Raw genomic sequence first — 19,187 nt, 5'->3', positions numbered from 1 at the left:
AGGAGCGTGTTATGGACACCATCTCTCCTAATTAGACCAGGTCTCCCCTAGAAAGACTTCCAGTTATCTATGTAGCCCACGTTGTTTTCGAGACATCACCTCGACAGCCAGCGGTTAAATGACAACATGCGGCTGTACATGTCATCACTGGTCCGATTGGGGAGGGGGCCGGAGAAAACTACAGTGTCCGACATCGTTTTAGCAAAAGTACACACCGATTCCACATAAATTTTTGTGACTTCCGACTGGCGAAGTTGGGTGTCGTTACTTCCGACGTGAATAACAATATTAGCATATTTACGTTTACCCTTAGCCAGCAGTTTCAGATAAGACTGGATGTCGCCTGCTCTGGCCCCCGGGATACACTTCACTATGGCCGCCGGTGTCGCTAACTTCACGTTCCTCAGAATAGAATCACCAATCACTAGAGTCGGCTTTTCAGCGGGTGTGTCGCTGAGAGGGGAGAACCTGTTGGAAACGTGAACTGGTCGGTGGTGAACCGGGGGCTGCTGCCTACGACTATGCCCCTTGTCTCGGACAGTCACCCAGCCACCCTGACTAGATCCCGGCTGCTCGGGAGCCACTGCAGGGAAGGAAACTATTTTAACTGTCGTATGAGCTCGTCTAAGTTGGCCCACACCGGCTACGGGGGGGCTAGCTACACTAGCATAGGTTGGGCTAGCTAAAGTGGGGAGCCGGGATTCTAACTCATTAATTTTCGCCTCCATTTCTACCATCATCCTACATCTATGACAAGAGGTGCTATCATAAAAGGAGGCAGAAGAATAACTACACATGAGGCACAGAGAACAGGAGAGGAGAGGAGGAGGAGAAGGAGGAACAGAGAGTGGAGACAGAGAGCTAGAGGACATTGCTAATCGGGTAGTTTGATTAGCGGAGGAGCAGAACCGGTTATAACCTTTGGAGAAAGGGGAGATATTGACTTCTAAACCTAGTGTTGGTGTGAAAATAATTTTCTGTCAGATTAATCGAATGAATTAGGAAATAATAGCAGAAGAACAGTGGAAACAACACACGAGATGACAGAGCACAGCAGAGAGCACAACCTCCAGTGACCAGAAATGACGCGACACGCTTACCGCCGTCCGTACGGACACACTATTGGACTATTTGGCATACTCTGGCATACATAATACAAAAAATGGTACAATTTACAGGTGACACCCAAGCGCAACAAATGCAGGCAATGGGGTAGACACGATCAACAGCACACATCATCAGCGTCTTTATGGGACATTTAAGTGGTTCAGAGTTGTCATTGCAAAATGTACCCTAAATCAGTGGGCCATCAGAGGGAGGTTTGGTCATTGGGGGGTGAGATTATGCCATATTACGGAAGATGCCTAATATGCAGATCCTGTCTCAACCATTGTAACATATGTTTAGAAGCCCAAAAAGACATTTTTATATTGAAGTAGCCAAAAACAAAAATACTTCAGTGAGGTAATACCAATGCCATTTTCTGGTAGGTAACAAAAATTAAAGTGGAGACCGCTGGACAAAGCATTTCAGATTTCCTTATTATATGTTTTCCAGGCTTGGAACCCCCTGCAGACCAGACAATGGTTATAGAGGAGTTTCGATACCTGTCCCAGAAGCTCTTTGTGTCTGTGTCAGTCTTTGCTGGATTGGGAATCTTGCTGGGGGTCATCTGTCTCACCTTCAACATCTACAACAGCAATGTGAGGTACAGAATTTGTGTGAGAAGTAGACGTTGAGGCAGAGTCAGTTTAAATTTCTTGATATTTTACCCTGAGAGTGATAGCAGGAAGATGGCAGCAAGGGCTTTTGTTGGTCTCTTTGTACATAGATTGGGAAATAGAGCACGTGACAGTCACATTCCTGCCTAAACATAATAGTGTGAGTATGCAAGTGTCTATTATGACACACAATGGGACCCTGAGAATGTGTGTTTTTTGCTTCCGCTGCAGGTACATTCAGAACTCTCAACCCTACCTTAACAATATGACCGCAGTGGGCTGCATGATGGCTCTGGCTGCTGTTTTCCCTCTGGGCATCGATGGCCTTCATGTGCACAGGAGGAAGTTCCCTGTGGTCTGCCAAGTAGGTCCAGCATTTAAGTCCCTCACTTAAATACAGAATATTTGGAGCTGGTATCACAGAAACAGACTTGAACTGGGGAACTGAATTATTTTGTTGCACAAAGCAGCTGAGTTCTTGACTATCTCAAGCTGAAAAATACAATAACCTCTGGGCAATCAATTTCAAAATCAAAAAAGTCTAATATGGTATCATTGGTTGTTCCACTGGAGTTGGCCTGAGGGTCTAATGTTTTTGTGTTCATTCAATAAAGCAGTCTTGTGTCGATGAGACTGATCTATGGGCGCTAAAGACTGGACCAACACTACAGACCAGTAGTAGTGTGAAAGTAGTGTGAAACCCACCCCATGTTCCTATGCAGGGCAGCTCAGACAACGACAGACCACCAATACTTGTATAAAACAATCTCACTGGGCCCTTGAAACATACCACCTTTATTAGCAGATGGGGCTTTCCCTGTTGCTATGGTGATAGATCTGTGATTTTATGGGTGGCACCCTTGTTTGTTGTCAATAGTAATTTCCACAATCTGACAAAGACACTTCTCAATTAGACAGGTAAAGATGTTGACAATCATGCAACTGTGACCCTTATCATCCCATAATATTGCCTGGTGTGAGCCCCTCCAACAAGGTATCCAGAGTGTAGGGGGTGGGGAGTAATACCCTGTTCAGAGGTGGATGTAGCCTGTCAGCTAACAGACAGGCTACATCCACCATCATCAAAGCAACCGATACACATTGCAAGATGGTGAAGGCTGCGCTGTTTGTGTTAATTAAACTAAAGAAGGTCCGAAGAGTATTTAAAGCTTCATCAAGTAGTTCTAATAGACAGGAGAGGGAGACAGTAAAACTCAGGAGTCAAGCTCTGATACACTGTTTGGGTTTCATGCTGTTTAATTAAATTGTTGCAAACAACGGACATATCGCATGGACACACAGCAACAGCTGAGCAGAAGTTCCAACTTAAACCACAAATCACTTAAGAGTTTCAAAATATGACTGTGTTTATAAGTGTGTTTGTGTGTGTATCTGTGTGTATATGTGTATGTGATAGACTGTTTTAAGTGATTTAATGTTTTAAGCATTTATTATGCTAGGACGTTTATCATTATGATAGCTGATACTCAATAATTATGACACTCATGTCAACCGTAGGTGACAAGGAGGAGAAATAGCTCCCAATGTCCCTCTCTGCTTGATGTTCTCTACCCTTCCACCCACCAGCATCCAAGTGGCAGAAGACTGTTTAATTAGAAGCTTTGGATTGTAGGTTGTTCTGAAGTGCTGTGTTCGGCTAAAATGAGCCAAAATAAAGTAAGCTGAGCTAGCCCGGGTTAAGTCTTGATGCTAAGTTCAGATATTCATGTTTATAAACCGATCTCTTCGTGTGTCTTGGTGAACTGGTCCAGTAAAGTTGAGAGGAGTCCTTAGCCACTGTGCACGAGCATGAAGGTCTTGGGTGGAGATGACCACACCTTGCTGGTTCATGGTTCATGGTGGTTATTGCACCACTGACCACTGTCCTGTGGGTAAAACTAACTGAAGTCAAGTGTAACAATACTTAGTATTAATACTAAGTATTTTACTGAAGGAATACCCTTTCCAGCATTCACAGATGTACCTATGTGCTAGCTAACCTAGATAGCTAGCAGGCTAACTGGGTAAAATAATGTTTATTCATAGACTACAATCATTACATAGCCTAACCCTGATGACATTCCTTCTACCACAAGCAAATCTCTGATTGGTCAGGTGAGGGACCGATTCAGATGATTTCTGAGTCAGAAAAAATACATTTTACTTGTTGCAAGAAGAATTATTAGTTTTGGCCATAACATGACGGATTGAGTGAATTATTCTGGCATAGAAGCTACTCTGTCTTGATCCCGTCCAAAGGGAATTTCGATTTAAACATATTCTTTAATTTTACATTCTCAGGTGGTTTCAGCTGCGAAAATCTTTTAGAATCAGCCTCCATCTTCAAAAGCCTTTTCATCTACGCTCGTGTTGAGACACATGCCCTTGGAGGAGTAATGTGAATGTCATTTTTGACAGGCTATTCAACAAGGCTGGTGGTTAACGAGCTGCTCTGATTAATGTTTGCTATATTACCACAGTTTAATGACCAAACCCTTCATATCATTTCTTCTCTGCTAGTTTCGCTTGTGGCTGCTGGGTCTGGGCTTCAGCCTCGCATATGGCAGCATGTTCACCAAGATCTGGTGGGTCCACACTGTGTTCACCAAGAAGGATGAGAAGAAGGACAAGAGGAAGGTAAGAGTACCAGTACTGAATTGACATACTTCATCTTGTTTCCCTTCGAGGGACAACCTCTGTAGCAGGGAAATGACTTTGTGCATTTATCCTCTGCACTGAGTTCTGTGTAGCATTGAATTGTCATGCTGCCTTGCCAGTGATCTCCTGCAATCGGTCCCAATAGTAGAAGATTTCTCCTGCTTTCTTTCTTGATTCTTATATACAAAATGGGAAATTAGCTGGAAAGAGACAATCAGACAGGAATGTTGTATGATTAGGGGTATCATACAGTCTGAGGGTGAAGGAGATTGTTGCTTTACCGCAGATATCTGACACTGATCACAGCCATAAAGGACATGCTGCTCCTATGATTTCTGGAAGTTCTGAACTAGCTCATGCTTCATATTGAGCATGAGCTAGTTTGTAAATTACATAATATCCTGTAGAGATAAGTAGGACAGAGAGACTATTTAAAGTCAAGAATAAGTCAGTGATATTTCCTAATGCTCTGTTAACGCAGTGACGTGGTATGAGCCACAGGATGAGGTTAACTGCTATAGCTACAATTATGTGGATGAACAGTGCACTGTCACTCCCCAGTGCTCTGAGGGCAGATTAAATTGGCCTCAATTAGTGCTGGATCATTGTTTTTTTTGTTTGTTTGTTTGTTTTTTGTCCAGCTTAGTCTAGTCTATTTATGACCTCCCTCACAAAATCACAGAGACGGAAAGGATTTGTGCCAATTTCTGATCCCTCGTCATGCCTTGGTAATGACCAAAACCCTCCTGTTTCTCAGCAGCACCTGGAACCATGGAAACTTTACGCCACAGTTGGTGTTCTGCTCTGCATTGATGTCCTGTCTCTCATGATCTGGCAGATTGTGGATCCTCTGCATGTCACAGTGGAGGTACGATTATCTGTTCATTTGAACATAAGCACTTGGAATCCCTTTTAAAAGATGCACTTTATATCTGCTATATGTGTATTATCCGAATATCATGAGATTAACAGAGTGGAAACATAAAATTTAAATAAATCAATTACAAGACAGCCTGAAAAAGGCCTGAGGTTGTCAATACAAAAATGTAATCCTTTAATCAAAAAATGTTAATTTACATTTTTGTGGGCATGATGTACAACAATAAAAGTGACAAGGGGATTGGTAAAAATATGCGACATCAATAAACTGAAATTCAGTATTACAACTCGGTCCAAATCCACTCACTTTATACACCCAGTCTAAGTTATGTATTGGCCCCAGCATTTTCAACATTTTCTTTAATTTTTTATCAATGATTCAAATGATTATCAGATTTCTTTTTATTTATTTTTTGTGATTAAACTAATTAATACATCATTCATTTTCATGTCAGAAATTTTCAGACAGGGCACCACGGCAGCAGAGTGGTTAGTGCTTTTGCCCCACAACCAGAAGGTCACGGTTTCATTCCTGACCCTTTCTGTGCATAGTTTTAAATTTTTCTTCTATATGGGTTTCCTCTTGGTGCTGCAGTTTCCTCCCACCCTCCAAAGACATACATGTTTAGGTTAATCGGTGACTGAATTGCCCGTAGGTCTGAGTGTGAGTGGTTGTTTTTCTCTGTCTCTGTGTGTTGGCCCTGTGATCAACTGGCAACCTGTTCAGGGTGAACTCCGCCCTCACCTAGTGTGAGTTGGGATTGGCTCCAGCACCCCCATGACCCAGAAATGGATAAGAGATAGAAGATGAATGGGTCCCATATTCGATAAAGCGAGAGAGACTGATAACATATTTCCTACAATTTCCTAAAATTATAAAGCAGATATAGGTTTTATAGTTATAACACGGCTTATATTCACAAACTAAGCCTTAAAACCAGACATCAGTCCTTCTGGAACTTTGTGATGTCACAAAAAGGCAACTACAGCCTCAAGCAGTAGTTGACCCTAACCCATCCAACCTTATTGAGTTTGGTTTCTTTTCTATCTGATTACCTGAAATCTTCTAGAAGACCCAGCTTGTCTCTTCTGACTAGCTCAGTCACCTGTTATTAATAGAGCTCCAGAGTGAGGTGTGAGAGAGTAAATTTAAAACTACACTTGAAACAATAAATATATCTTATGTAAATTGCAATCAAGATTGGAAAGACAGAAGACCCTTCAAATGACCCGATCTCTTATGTTTGCTATTTAAGTTGCACTGTATCACTGTTCTCCTCCTAAATGCAGAAATTCACAAGAGAAGCCCCCAAAGGAGACCTAGATGTTCTGATTCAGCCTCTGCTGGAGCACTGCAGCTCAGAGAAGATGAACACCTGGCTGGGTGAGTGGAGCACCTACAGTTTCTATGCATCTTTCTTCCAATGGAATTCAGTCATCTTTAAACAACATGACAATAATTGAACTTTTAGGTGAAATGTTTCTCTCATGTGTGTGACAGTCATTACAGGTCCCACCTTTGTGACTGTCTATCAAACTGCATCATGCATTATGATGTCATTATAACTGATATAATGACAAAACGATTATGCAATCAATTATATACCTTATAGCAATTGGGTTTAGCCACTGGCAATGCAGACATGTGAGGAAATGGTGAAACAACTATAGTGAGAAATAAGAGAGAGGATTGTTTCAATGTCATAGATCTCGTACTGTCACTGTGTAATGACAGGAAGTGGCATAAAAACACCTGGCTGACAGATAGAAGGTCTGAGTCTGTACCAAGTGTCCAGGGTGTCCACTTGTTTCATCTAACCAATTCATCTAAATCACATTAAATGTTCAAAAAACAGTCACATACAACAGGCTTCTGAAATCTCTCACGTTAATGTCACAAGCAATGTGAAAGCTTAGTCCACAGCAGCAGAGAGAACCTGTTCCTCCGGTCCCCTGCAGGTGTGGTGTACGGTTATAAAGGCCTGCTGCTGCTGCTCGGCATCTTCCTGGCATATGAGACCAAGTCCATCTCCACAGAGAAGATCAATGACCACCGTGCTGTGGGCATGGCCATCTACAATGTTGCTGTGAGTTTAGTTAGTTTTTTGTCTATGTGGGTGATTGTGTTTAAGAGAAACATGATTAGCTTGTAAACCTTAGATGTCCTATACCTATGACCACATCATTGCCCCAAAAGGTGAAGATAAGGTTGACGAACCATACGAAGAAATGCCAGAACAATGCCAAACTGATAATCGATACTAACAGCATTAAGTTTATGTAAAGTTAAGGACTCTGAGGTTGTTCCAGATGGAGGCGAAGTCATCTTGTGCCTTGAGGGAGACCTTACACATTACACACTGTATGAGTGGTACGTGTGGCAGCTCCATCTGTGCTACTCTCACCTCTGTCTTGACATTGTACTTCAGCAACAGCTGCTGGGATGTGTGATTTCCCTTTATTATTTTGGACAGAAGATGTCTCTAAACAGTCAGGGTCCAATGTATGATGTTTACCTCAGCAACACCTTAAAGAAGAAATTCGTCAAATCTGAAGAATGTTGGTCAAAGGTCAGAGGTCACTGTGACCTCACAAAACATGCGTTTGGCCATGGTCAATTTATACACTAATTACGGGACACCTTAAATAATTCTGTAAACAGATAAAGATGTAAATTAAGTGAGGGCATTTAGTCAAATGGGTCATATATCAACTTCACTTTGACATCATAATATTTAGCAAAAACACATTTGAGTGCCTTTCTTCATTCATCATGGTAACTCACATAGAGCATAACCATTTTTTTTGTTCTTGGTGGAAGAAACTACAGGAGGAAATGACTATGAGATGTCAAAGGTGTCAGTTTTATGTAATTTTGGTGATATGAAGTCTGTATAACATCAGCAGGTCTTTTTCCTGTCTAATTTTACTTGGAGCACTTCAGGCATGAATTATAGGGGAACAATAAATATATATGTGACAGATCACTGCCAAGGCAGTTCCACGCTACTGCTGCTTCCACTGACCACAGTTACAACCAGGAGGATTAGGAGATTTTAGAGTGACATCCTTCAGAAGACAATTATCGACATGAATTGACTTCTGGTCTCTTTCTGTCCTGCACATTCGCTCCCCTCAGCGGTGCCAGTTGGTAGAGTGCATAATTATTTGCCAGTACATTCATTTGACATTACAGTATTTAAACAGGTAATACATCCCTGAGCAAAAACTACTAAAATGCAGGAAACATTTTTCTTTCAAACTTTTGAATTTAACTATGAAACACAATATACAGATAAACAATCTCACCTTGTGGAAAAGAATGAAAGACACTGACACTGTATATTGAAAGACAATAACATACCTACAGAAGACAGTTATCGGTGTGAATTGACTTCTGGTCCCTTTCTCTCCTGCACATCCGCTCCCTTAGCTTGCTGGATTAAAAATTAAAAAATTTAAATGTTGGACTAAAATCACTGCAGCGTCCACTAAATTGTGGATCTCGAGCAGTGATGCTGTGTCTCTCTCTCTCTCTTGTTCTCTCCCCAATCGGTCAAGGCAGATGGCTGCCCCCCCCCAAGCCTGGTTCTGCCCAGGATTTCTGCCTCATAAAGGAAGTTTTTCCTTGCCAATGTCGCCAAGTGCTTGCTCATGGGGGGATCTGTTGGATCTCTTTAAATCATTTTATAAAGAGTTTGGTCTAGACCTGCTCTATACGTGAAGTGCCTTGATGTAACTTTGTTATGATTTGATATGATTTGATTTGATGCATGAAAAAGTCAATGTCACAAATCCTTCCTTAATAAGTGTGTAAGGACAGGTTGGTACCAAAACCTATTCAGACAACAGAGATGCCATTTATATCTCATAAATTTGTACATGTCTTTGCTCTATTGGTATGGAGCATTGCATGTACTCAATTTAGAAGCCAAACTAAACCAGTAAAATGAAAGAACATAAAACAAGTTACCTCTTGTCATGAAAATCACATTGGTTGCTCTACACACAAATTGGCATGTTCATATTTGCTGTAATGGCACCAAACACAGACCCCAACATAGGTTCGTTATCCTCCACCAATCTCTGGCCCAACATTTCACAAATAAGCCTATTCGGTTGCCTAATGGTTCTCCCACACCGTTAGAAAACTGAAGAGGCCTGTGTGGTTTGCGGTTTTGTGCAATGCACTTCTTCCAACTCTACCTCATCTGGAGTGAGAGAGTTGCTTAAGACAACAGGAGCATCAGCAGGAAAGTCTTCTGTGCCATGCACTGAGTCTGGTGAGTAAGGGTGCGCATGAGAGCTGTGGACAAGCTCAAAGTCCTCAGGAGCACAGTGCAGCAGCCTCTCTAACTGGCCTATTTCAGAGTCAAGCACAAGTGGGGTGTCACTGAGGCTACTCCCTTCTGAAATACATTCACTCCCAGCTTCAGGCTGTACAGATGACTGCATGAGCCCATTCACTGTGGGAGATTGAGCATCCTCCTGATTACCCAGGACAGAGCTATGGCCACCTCCACATGACACAGCTGACTGCGACCCTCCAGAGACTGCTTGGGACCCAGCTTGCTCAGGGAACATCAGAAAGTTGACTGGGAGCAGTATGTTTCTGTGCACAACCGTCTCCTTTCCCATAACACCGTCTTGGATCCTGTACACGTTAATGCCAGACCTCACAGACACCACATCGAAAGTGGTTGAATCCCAGCAGCATGCAACCTTTTTCTTGCTTTTCTCACCCTGATTGGCTAGCAGCACACGGTCTCCGACCATCAACGGCAACCCTTTGACTTTGGGATTATAGATTTTGGCGTGACGACTCTGCTCGCCATAGGCATGCTGCAGAGCAGTATGTGTGGCCTCAGAGAGATCCTTCCTCAGGTGGTTCACAAATTCATGGCAGCTGACAATGCCATCATTCTCTTGGACATGATGGAACATGATTTTGGTGGGCAAGCGTGGGATAAGTCCAAACGTCAAGTAAAATGGTGCAAAGCCCATGGTCTCGTGCACTGTGCAATTATATCAGAAGGCGAACATTTGGAGCATCTGCTGCCACTTAGACTTGTACTTTGGGGGGATAGTTCTTATCATGAGGTGATATGGAGTTGTATGGGACTTGTGCGAACCTGCCAACTCAAAAACATCCTTGATGAGCTTGTACTCAAAGTTAGCACATTGATCAGAGTGGCTTAGTTTTGGCAATCCATAGATTCTGAAAAACTTGTCCCATAATATGCAGACAACTTGCTTTGCCCCCAAATTTGGGTCCTGAGGGATGCACTACAGAACATGACGTGAAACAATGCACTAGTCACGTAAGAATACAGAAACGTTATTAGGAGTGAGCTGGATACTCAGATGACACGAGTATAAGATGCAGATGCGGATAGAGCAATTTTGACGACTACAAGTACCACAACTCGTAACAAGAGTCAATATCCATGCTCAGACTGAAGAAAAATCCTCCTCAGGGAGTTGTGCGTGTGTGTGTCTGATAGGCTTGTCACAGATCGCGCCCCCCTGCAGCCCCACACAACACACAGACAGCCTGTCTGCATTTTCTCCGACACAAGTATTTTTTGATATCTTGTAGGTTTTCTTCAGCATGCTCCTACTTCGCTGTTCTTACCTTATATTGAGGCTTTTTAGGCTTTAAATAACCAACATGTAACTGCGCAGTGTGCACACACCCACACTCACTCCCTCACGCAGACACATTCTGCTCTCTTTTTCTCTCTCTGTCTTTTAGTGAGGCAATGAGTGATATAAGGACTGGGAGTACTTCACAGGGCAATGAGGATAAAAACAGTAGTAAAAACAACAGTGGCAGCAGCACTCACCTTCTGCCCAATATTGCATCTGTTCATGGAGAACCTCCACCAAAAAAGACCAGTCCTCTGCAGTATGGGACTCATTTACGATCAGTGTAAACAATCCCACCAAAGCCATTTGTAAGCTTTACAAGTCCAAAATCAGCATAGGTAGGGATTCAAGGCATTACAATACAACATCGCTACAAAACCATTTCATATATGTTCATCACATGAGAAAGTGCACTGAATCAGCCACCACCTCCACTTCTTCTGGCTACACTTCCCAGAACACTGGTGTTCAGCTGGGTGCTGCTAAAGGCTCACTGTCACCAATACTCGCTGCATTTGCAACAAAGCAGCCATTACCAGCCTACCATCCTAAACAAATGACAGAGATGATTGACAAAATTATCTGCACTGATCTTGAGCCTTACTCTGTGGTGGAGAGGAGAGGTTTTACTCACTTGTTGCCTTTTTAGAGCCCAAGTATAAGATCCAATTGAGGCACTATTTCAGCCGAACTGTAGCACCTGAACTGTATGAGGCAACAAGAGGGGAGTTGGTCCACTCACTTAAGCCAGCTGAGGGAGGTATCAATAACCTCACTTCTGATTTCTGGACCAGCAACCACAACGCCTATCTGTATCTCTGTTTTATTTGGCACTGGTGTGAATGTGTTGGGGAATCTTCAGTACAGAGGAACAAAGGGCTGCTAAATGTCAGTGTGCTGGACATTGAGCACACATCACACAACATTCTGTGCTGCCTTAGGGAAAAAATTTGAGAATGGAAAGAGTCTGTTGGAAAGTCTGTTACAATCACGTTTGTTGTTTCATATAATGCAGCCAACATGGTGAACGCTTTGACTGAATATGGGCACATTCAATGCGTGTCCCATACGTTTCACTTGGTGATGACCAAAGCACCGTGGCAGGACAGGACTGTGACATCCCTTCTCACCAAAGCCAGGAGCATTTCTGGCCATATTCATCGCTCAAGCAAAGCCAACAACAGACTGCATGAGTTGCAAACATAGTAGAACCTCCCCCAGCACACACTCATAACAGACATAAAAAAAAAGGTGTACTATACGCTCTACATGCTCCAGTGTGGTGGAGCAGCATAGGGTTGTGCAGATTATGACACAGGAGTCTAATATGGATAGAGCACCAGCATTCATCTATCCAAATGAGTGGAGTTTATATCTTAATTACAACTTAAGACAACCATACTGACAGACATTTCAAACACATCATAAGGTTGATTTTTCATTACTGAAAATCACAGGTTTTCTGTTTTTTCCTTTTCCTGTTTTGCAGTTGTCCCACTAATTTTGTACTTTTAGGCTCATTTTAAAAAGACAACTGGAGATTGAGGTAGTGTGGATCCAGCAGAACAACTACAATTTATTATGGTATTTATATCCAATTTTAACCCAAAATTATCACAGGACTGGGCTGTTTTCTTATATCACATCTTTAAGGTGTTGCCAGCCGACTTACGCACCAACTTCACATTATTCTTTGTGACCTCTGACTGGTGTAGTCTTGTGTCGTTACTGCTAACATGAATTGACACTGACATGAAACCACTTTACCAAATTTGCACTTGTCCTTAGCCAGCAGTTTCATTTAAGACTGGATGTCGCCCGCTCTGGCCCCTGGGATGCACTAAACTATGGCGGCTGGTGTCGCTAACTTCACATTCCTCACCAATAACTAGAGTCGGTGTGTTGCTTAATGGGGAGAACCTGTTGGAAACGTGAACTGGTTGGTGGTGAACCGGGGGCTGCTGCCTACTGCTATGCAAAATTCACAGACACCTGCTGCTGTCAGACTTGAATTGGTTGAAATCTCAAAGTAAATACATTTGAGCCTCAGATTTTTCAACAGGCCCTCAAGTTAATAACAAGATTTGAAATGCTGTTGTCACAGTTCTGTTACCCAGCTCCCATTCAGTACTTTTCCACTCGCTCTGCCTGCCAAGCCACAGCCCCTCATTAAGCCAACTGTACTCATCTGTGAGCACAGCTGCTCTTCATCTACTGCTATCAGTCCAGCATATATTCACCAGCTCCACATCACTCCTTTGCCGGACTGTTCTTCGCCTTTTCATGTGTGACTCTCCAGCACTCACTTCTGGACTGGCTCCCTGTTGCCAACCATGACTTCAGCAACTGAGTCTCTGGAACCTTTCTTCGTGGAACTGCTTGGTGGGCTGCTCCTGAGGACACTTTACCTTCTCCTCCCCTCCACTGAGTTCAAGGCAGCATCTATTGTTCTGTTCTGCTCCCCTGCCCTGGTTACACCCCTAATCAACGGACTTCTGTACTCCCCCATGAACTCTGAGCATTCCCCAAGACCTTCTGATCCTGCTTATCCTGTTTATCTGCTGTGGCCACTAATAAAGGTCATTACCAACTGTCCATTGCTGTTTGTGTTGCACTTAGTTTCTTAAACAAGCCTGTTACAGTACAATCTGGCCACAACATGGACTCAGTGCACACAGCATCAACACAGTCTGGAGAGGGTCGAGACTGTGCTGGACTCTGCAACCTCTCCTGATGCCCTATAGGCCTTGGTCCCACACCTCCCTAGACATCCCCACTGGCCTACCACCATTTCGGGGCCATACTACCATCCTGACTGTTGTCGACCAGTTCGGCAAGATGGCTCACTTTATTCTATTGATGGAGCTCCCCTCTGTGAAAGAGACAGCCACACTGGTCCTCCAACATGTGTTTTGCCTCATGATCTTCCCATTGACATGGTTATCTGATCAGGTATTCCAATTCTCATCTTTGTTATGGAGGGAATTCTGTACAGTCATTGGGGCCTCAGCAAGCCTGTCCTCCAGGTACCAACCCAGTCCACTGGCCAGACTGAGAGGACTGGCACCCAAGTGTATCTGCTTGGTTAGCTTTTTGGGAAGTCAGGAACCGTCTCTTGAGGGGGGTTCTGTTGCCCAGCTCCCATTCAGTACTTTTCCACTCACTCTGCCTGTCATTGTTATGCTTAAAATTAATAGTGCTTGGAGAAGGCATGCCCTCTGCATTGTAATGGGACCAATTACGGGCCATGAGCTAGAAACGGCTGGTAACCATGGTTTAGATGCACACAGATTAATCCAGAATTTTCTCTCTGACTGAGGGTAATATTCAGATCTCCCCCACTGGCCTGAATGTTTCAGTGGATTGTAGATCACTGTTCAAAGCAGCAGGTCAAACAACTAAAGTCTTCTGAACACCAGAAAAAAGTGTTTTGCTAATGATTGTTTCATTAAAATTTGTTGATGAAAAATTGAATACATTTTATCACAATCCTCATTTTTCCAGGCTGCTTATGTGCTTTTAGTGCGAAAAATATTGTTAATTTTTTCTTTTATGTCTTCATGAAATGAACAGTGGTGTGGAAAGTCTGTCTCTGGCTGAATGACAGTGATTCACCCTCCCCCAGGAGAGCCCTGTGCACAAAAATGCAATTTGTTCCACTGAGGTGGCTGAAATGAATTAGAGGGGTTGTGTGTGTGACAGGATTTTTTGGGCATCGCTGTGTGTAAGTAATGACACAACAGAGCGCAAGCTACGCTGCTGTTTCTACCTCCCAGTAGGGTTGAGACTTTTCAGTTTCTGCACAGAGATGACAACTGTCGATCAATGTATATCAATTTCCGTCTTCACTTCCACCTCTCTCCTGTTTCATCTGATGCTCAGTCCCTCACTCCTCCATCCTCTGACTCCCTATCTAATTCATATCCTCCCTGCATCATCTCCCTCACTTCTTCTTCCTCTTGTCTGACCAATGCCACTTAATCTCCTGTTAGTCCACTTTTACTATATACGTCAAAAATTGAACTTTGCTACAAGTTTAGTTTCAGCTACATGATTAACAAGACTAGGTCCTCCTAACGTAGTGCATGTCTGGATCACTTATGGTCACGTCCTGACTTTGAAACCACAAAGGCTGAGTTGTGATTTCTGCTTGGCCTTTATTTATTAATAAAATCATTATTCAGAGACAAAGTTAGAATGAATGATTTCTCTCTCTTTCTCTTTCCCTCTCCTTCTCTTTCTCATGCTCGATTTGTCAGATGGGCCTCCTTTATTAGTAAAGGTACAAATAATAAAAGTAGTTTATTTGCTGTAGTGGAGGCATAGCTCAGTGTATAGGGGAAGCACTGTTTTCCTTCCCAGCAGTTCCTGAGCAGCCAGGACACTATAGCAGCTGAGAAAAATGACCATCACTCAGTCAGAGTATGTTGGTCACAGTGAGTGAGTGGTTATAGGGCTAACTCTTCTGTTGCAGTCCAAAAACATGCACTGCTGAATTTTTTGTTAAATTCATTAAGTCAAATGCCCTCCTCAATGTGAGCTCAGTGTAGAGGATGCTGAGTGTTTCAGTCAGCACCTAGAGCAGAGACTGACTGGCCTTCAGTTCTGTCTCACTGACTTCTGTCAACAGTGACTTTATTCCCTGGATGGTTGATACTGGATACTATTCAAATGAATTTGATGTTGTTGTTGTTGTTTTTTTGTTTGCTTGTTTGTTTCTGTGACTATGTCATTAGCCTCTTCTAACACTTAGAAATCTCAGATGTTTGAAAACCTGGACATATGAACTGGTTCCATGGTTAATTAGACCCATCCAGAAGAACCCCCAGGGGGCAGCATGATTCAGATGAAGGTCACAGTGATATTTGGTTTCACAGATGATTTTATCTGAAACTTTAATGTCAAATAACCAAATCCTGGGATATTCTGTTAATGTTTTGGTTGTTAGCTTTCTCACTTAAGGAAGACACAGTAACCTCTTTCATATAATGTTTGTCAGGTCAACACACAGGAGCAGCCAAATGATCAGATATCAGCAACTCATCACTGTTGAGTCAACCTCATTATTTTCTCCGGGTCCATGAATAGTTGGATCAAACCCATCACAAGTCTCAAAAGATATTCAGCTTAACCAGAAACCTAAAATTACAGAATCCAACTTTATATATCACAACCTCTTTACAGACATTATATGAGGAGAGAGCGCGGGAGAGACCAGGAAGCCAGCTCAATAAACTTTTGTTATCAGTGTCTCACTTGTTAATAATTATACTGACAATAAAACATTCTGGTGGAATATTTTCATCAACGATAGCAGCAGCAATTAACAGTAATAATGATAGACACAATAAGAGGGACAGTGAAACTAATAAAGAGAGAGAGACTAGAGACAGAGTTAAAATGACAGAGAGGTAAAGTGAGAAACAGAGAACAGAAAAATATAGAGTGAAAGAATAAAGAGAGAGGTAAAATGTGCGAAATACATGTATCTCTACCTGTCACACAGAGGGGGCTCATACAGAGCTTCTTTGTCTGACACAAATACTTTTCATTTCCACCTAAAGCTCACTGAATAAACAAACTGTTGTTCGCTAATACAACAAGAAACTCCGGTATTTGACAGCTGCCTGTCGCACTTGGATTTAAGTCTACTGGGGTTCATGGATTTGGCCTGTGTGAATTTTCGGTCTGGAGTCAAACTTTTGTGTCCACTATTTCCCTCAGGTGCTTTGTATGATCACAGCCCCAGTCACCATGATCCTGTCCTCCCAGCAGGATGCCTCCTTCGCCTTCGCCTCCCTGGCCATTGTCTTTTCGGTCTACATCACACTGGTGGTTCTGTTCGTACCCAAGGTAAAGCTAGAGCACTGTGCTCCTCTCTTCATGTAATTCCTGAAGATTACAACAGCAGTTTAAGTGTCAGATGGAATGGATTGGCTTTCGTCAGTGATCTAAGTCATCTAGGCTGGTGTAATAGCCTATAGATTGGCTGTACCCTGCTGTGTCAGCATTAATCTCTGCTCAGGTTTTCAAAGGGCTGTTCTGCTCTGTCAGCACTGGAGTGTGTGTCTGTGTATATTGATCCATTCCTTTTGAAACCATCTTGATTGTTTAATATTTTGCAGAGAGAAGTATTCTTTGCCAAAATTATGTGGACACTCTTAGACTTAGGGTTACAGTTAATGATGCAGTGCTATGACAGCCTTCACTCTCTCACTCTCTTGTTTTAGACTCTGAAACAAAAACATTTTTGAAGCCTCCATTCAGGGCTTAGGTCTCATTCAGCGTCAACAGCCAAATTAAGGAGACACAATAGACATGTGTAGCTGCAGTTGTTGTTGTAGCCATAGTTGTTGCTGTTGCTATATCTCTTTGTTTTATATTACAGTTAACATCTCCAAAACATGGCTGTCACCACATGCAGCTAATAATAAGATTAAAAATATATTTATTCACGCTTTTGTCATGTCAGTCACATAGATCAGTTTTAGCATAGACAATGGTGGACAGTGGTAGTTTTATATAATGCCAGTAGTACAATCTCAAAACAACATTAGCAGTCTCAGTCTTAATCTTTACTCTGTCACAATTTATCATCAATATAGTAATATAGACGCAACTAGTAAGTATGTGTTGTCACACATAGTAAATGGACAGGATGCCAAATATCTCACAGGCAGTGTGACTGCTCCAATCTGTTAATGTGAAATGAAAACTAAGATGTTCCTCAGCCACCACACAGAGACTATACATCCATTGTTTCTCCGGAGCCAGACCAGGACTGATCCGGTCTGGATTACTGATAGCATTTCAGCTTATAATTTATAAACCTTACAAAACTTTAAACCTTTGACCTTTGGACGAAGCCAGACTATTTACCTCAGACCAGATATGATAGGGTATTTTTATGTGACTGCTCAACCACATCATAAATGATCTCAGTCAGATTCATCACATTCATGCTACAGCCTGGAGAATCAAAGATGATAGATAATTAACAATAAGAAGAGTTCAGAGAATCTCTCCTCTGTCATATGAAACAGAGAAACAGAACAATTCTAGTAATCAATTAATCAATTAAGTTCTGAATGTTTCATGGTATTCATTGAGATGGAAAGCTCAGCTGAATCAGTTTACTGTAAATGGATCAAATTTCCCATCAGTCAATGCATTGGGCAGTCATGTCCACAGTTTGCTGTCACCCTGTGAAATTACCAATAGCAGTTATGATGTGTGTGTGTCTCAATGATAGTACTCAGAAACAGCTGTTTATGACTCAATCTTTGTCTGACTGGCAAAAAGTTTTTATTTACAACATAAAAAGCAGCAGATAAGAAACTGAACTAAGTGACGTACTGTATGTTAAGTCACATATTGGTTTGTAAACTACAGTTTTGAAGCCTCCAGTTTGGAATTTGAGATGGTGGAGCTGAGAGGAAGTAAGAGATGGCTCTAACCAGCTCTGTGATGTATGCTGTGATTGTCTGACAGCTGTGGTATCGTCTGTCTCATCATAATGCACACCCTGATTCATGGTCTGTTTTCTTCTAAATGATTTCATCATTTAAAAATGAACATTTAGCTGTAGTGAAGACTTTAAACTACAGACTGAGACCATAAACCCATTAGAAAAATGTTTGCTGAGCTAATGAATTAAGGGAGAATAAGGCACATTTTCACATACATTTTAATTTTCTAATTAGTGACTCGGTGTGTTTATTACCCTTACTTTTTCTTATTGTTCCTCTTCCATAAAAATTTTGTTGGAGGGCTTTGAATTCACCCCCAAACCCCACCATCTAGCTGTAGAAGTAGTGCCTCTGTGCAAAGCACGAGGCACTACTTAATCTTTTTTTTCCGTCACTTTTTCGGCAATTAATGCGGCCCGCAGCGTAGAGAAAAGCCAAACAATACATATATCAAAAGGTGCGGATCGATTGGGAATAGTGTGCCTTTTCGTGTTGCGATTCCGATTTTTCCCAAAGATATTCCCAAAAAAAACGGCCAAAATTTTCCCTAGTAAATTAATTGGAACTAAAAAAAATCCCCACAAAAATTCACCTTTTTTCTCAGGCACCTCATACCTGCACGTAGAAAAGTCATTCAAACTTTAAAATGGAGGAAAACTTGTGCTTTTCCCAAAACACCAAACCATTTTCTCATAAAAAGTAAACTTTTCAAACTACGAGCGTTCCAAGGAGCAGTCCAAATCACTTTTTCCTCAAAGCTAGAGTGGGGCTGCTCGTTAACTAGAGTGAGAGAAGCATGAAAAAATTACAA

General features: G+C 42.2%; 1 protein-coding gene across 1 annotated transcript in view; it reads left to right on the top strand.

Annotated features, from left to right (window-relative positions):
* Positions 1 to 19,187, top strand: part of gabbr1b (gamma-aminobutyric acid (GABA) B receptor, 1b) — a 63,922-nt gene that overhangs the window by 38,470 nt on the left and 6,265 nt on the right. Inside the window, exons 10-16 of the mRNA XM_029514416.1 lie at positions 1,558 to 1,708; positions 1,953 to 2,085; positions 4,242 to 4,358; positions 5,140 to 5,247; positions 6,549 to 6,642; positions 7,218 to 7,345; positions 16,632 to 16,760. Of these exons, the coding sequence (XP_029370276.1) occupies positions 1,558 to 1,708; positions 1,953 to 2,085; positions 4,242 to 4,358; positions 5,140 to 5,247; positions 6,549 to 6,642; positions 7,218 to 7,345; positions 16,632 to 16,760 (860 nt within the window). The remainder of the gene's footprint in view (positions 1 to 1,557; positions 1,709 to 1,952; positions 2,086 to 4,241; positions 4,359 to 5,139; positions 5,248 to 6,548; positions 6,643 to 7,217; positions 7,346 to 16,631; positions 16,761 to 19,187) is intronic.

The sequence above is a fragment of the Echeneis naucrates genome, chromosome 11, assembly GCF_900963305.1.
Source record: "Echeneis naucrates chromosome 11, fEcheNa1.1, whole genome shotgun sequence".
NCBI lineage: Eukaryota > Metazoa > Chordata > Actinopteri > Carangiformes > Echeneidae > Echeneis > Echeneis naucrates.
The sequence above is the reverse complement of the archived record's forward strand: the minus strand, read 5'-3'. Positions and strand labels throughout refer to the sequence as shown.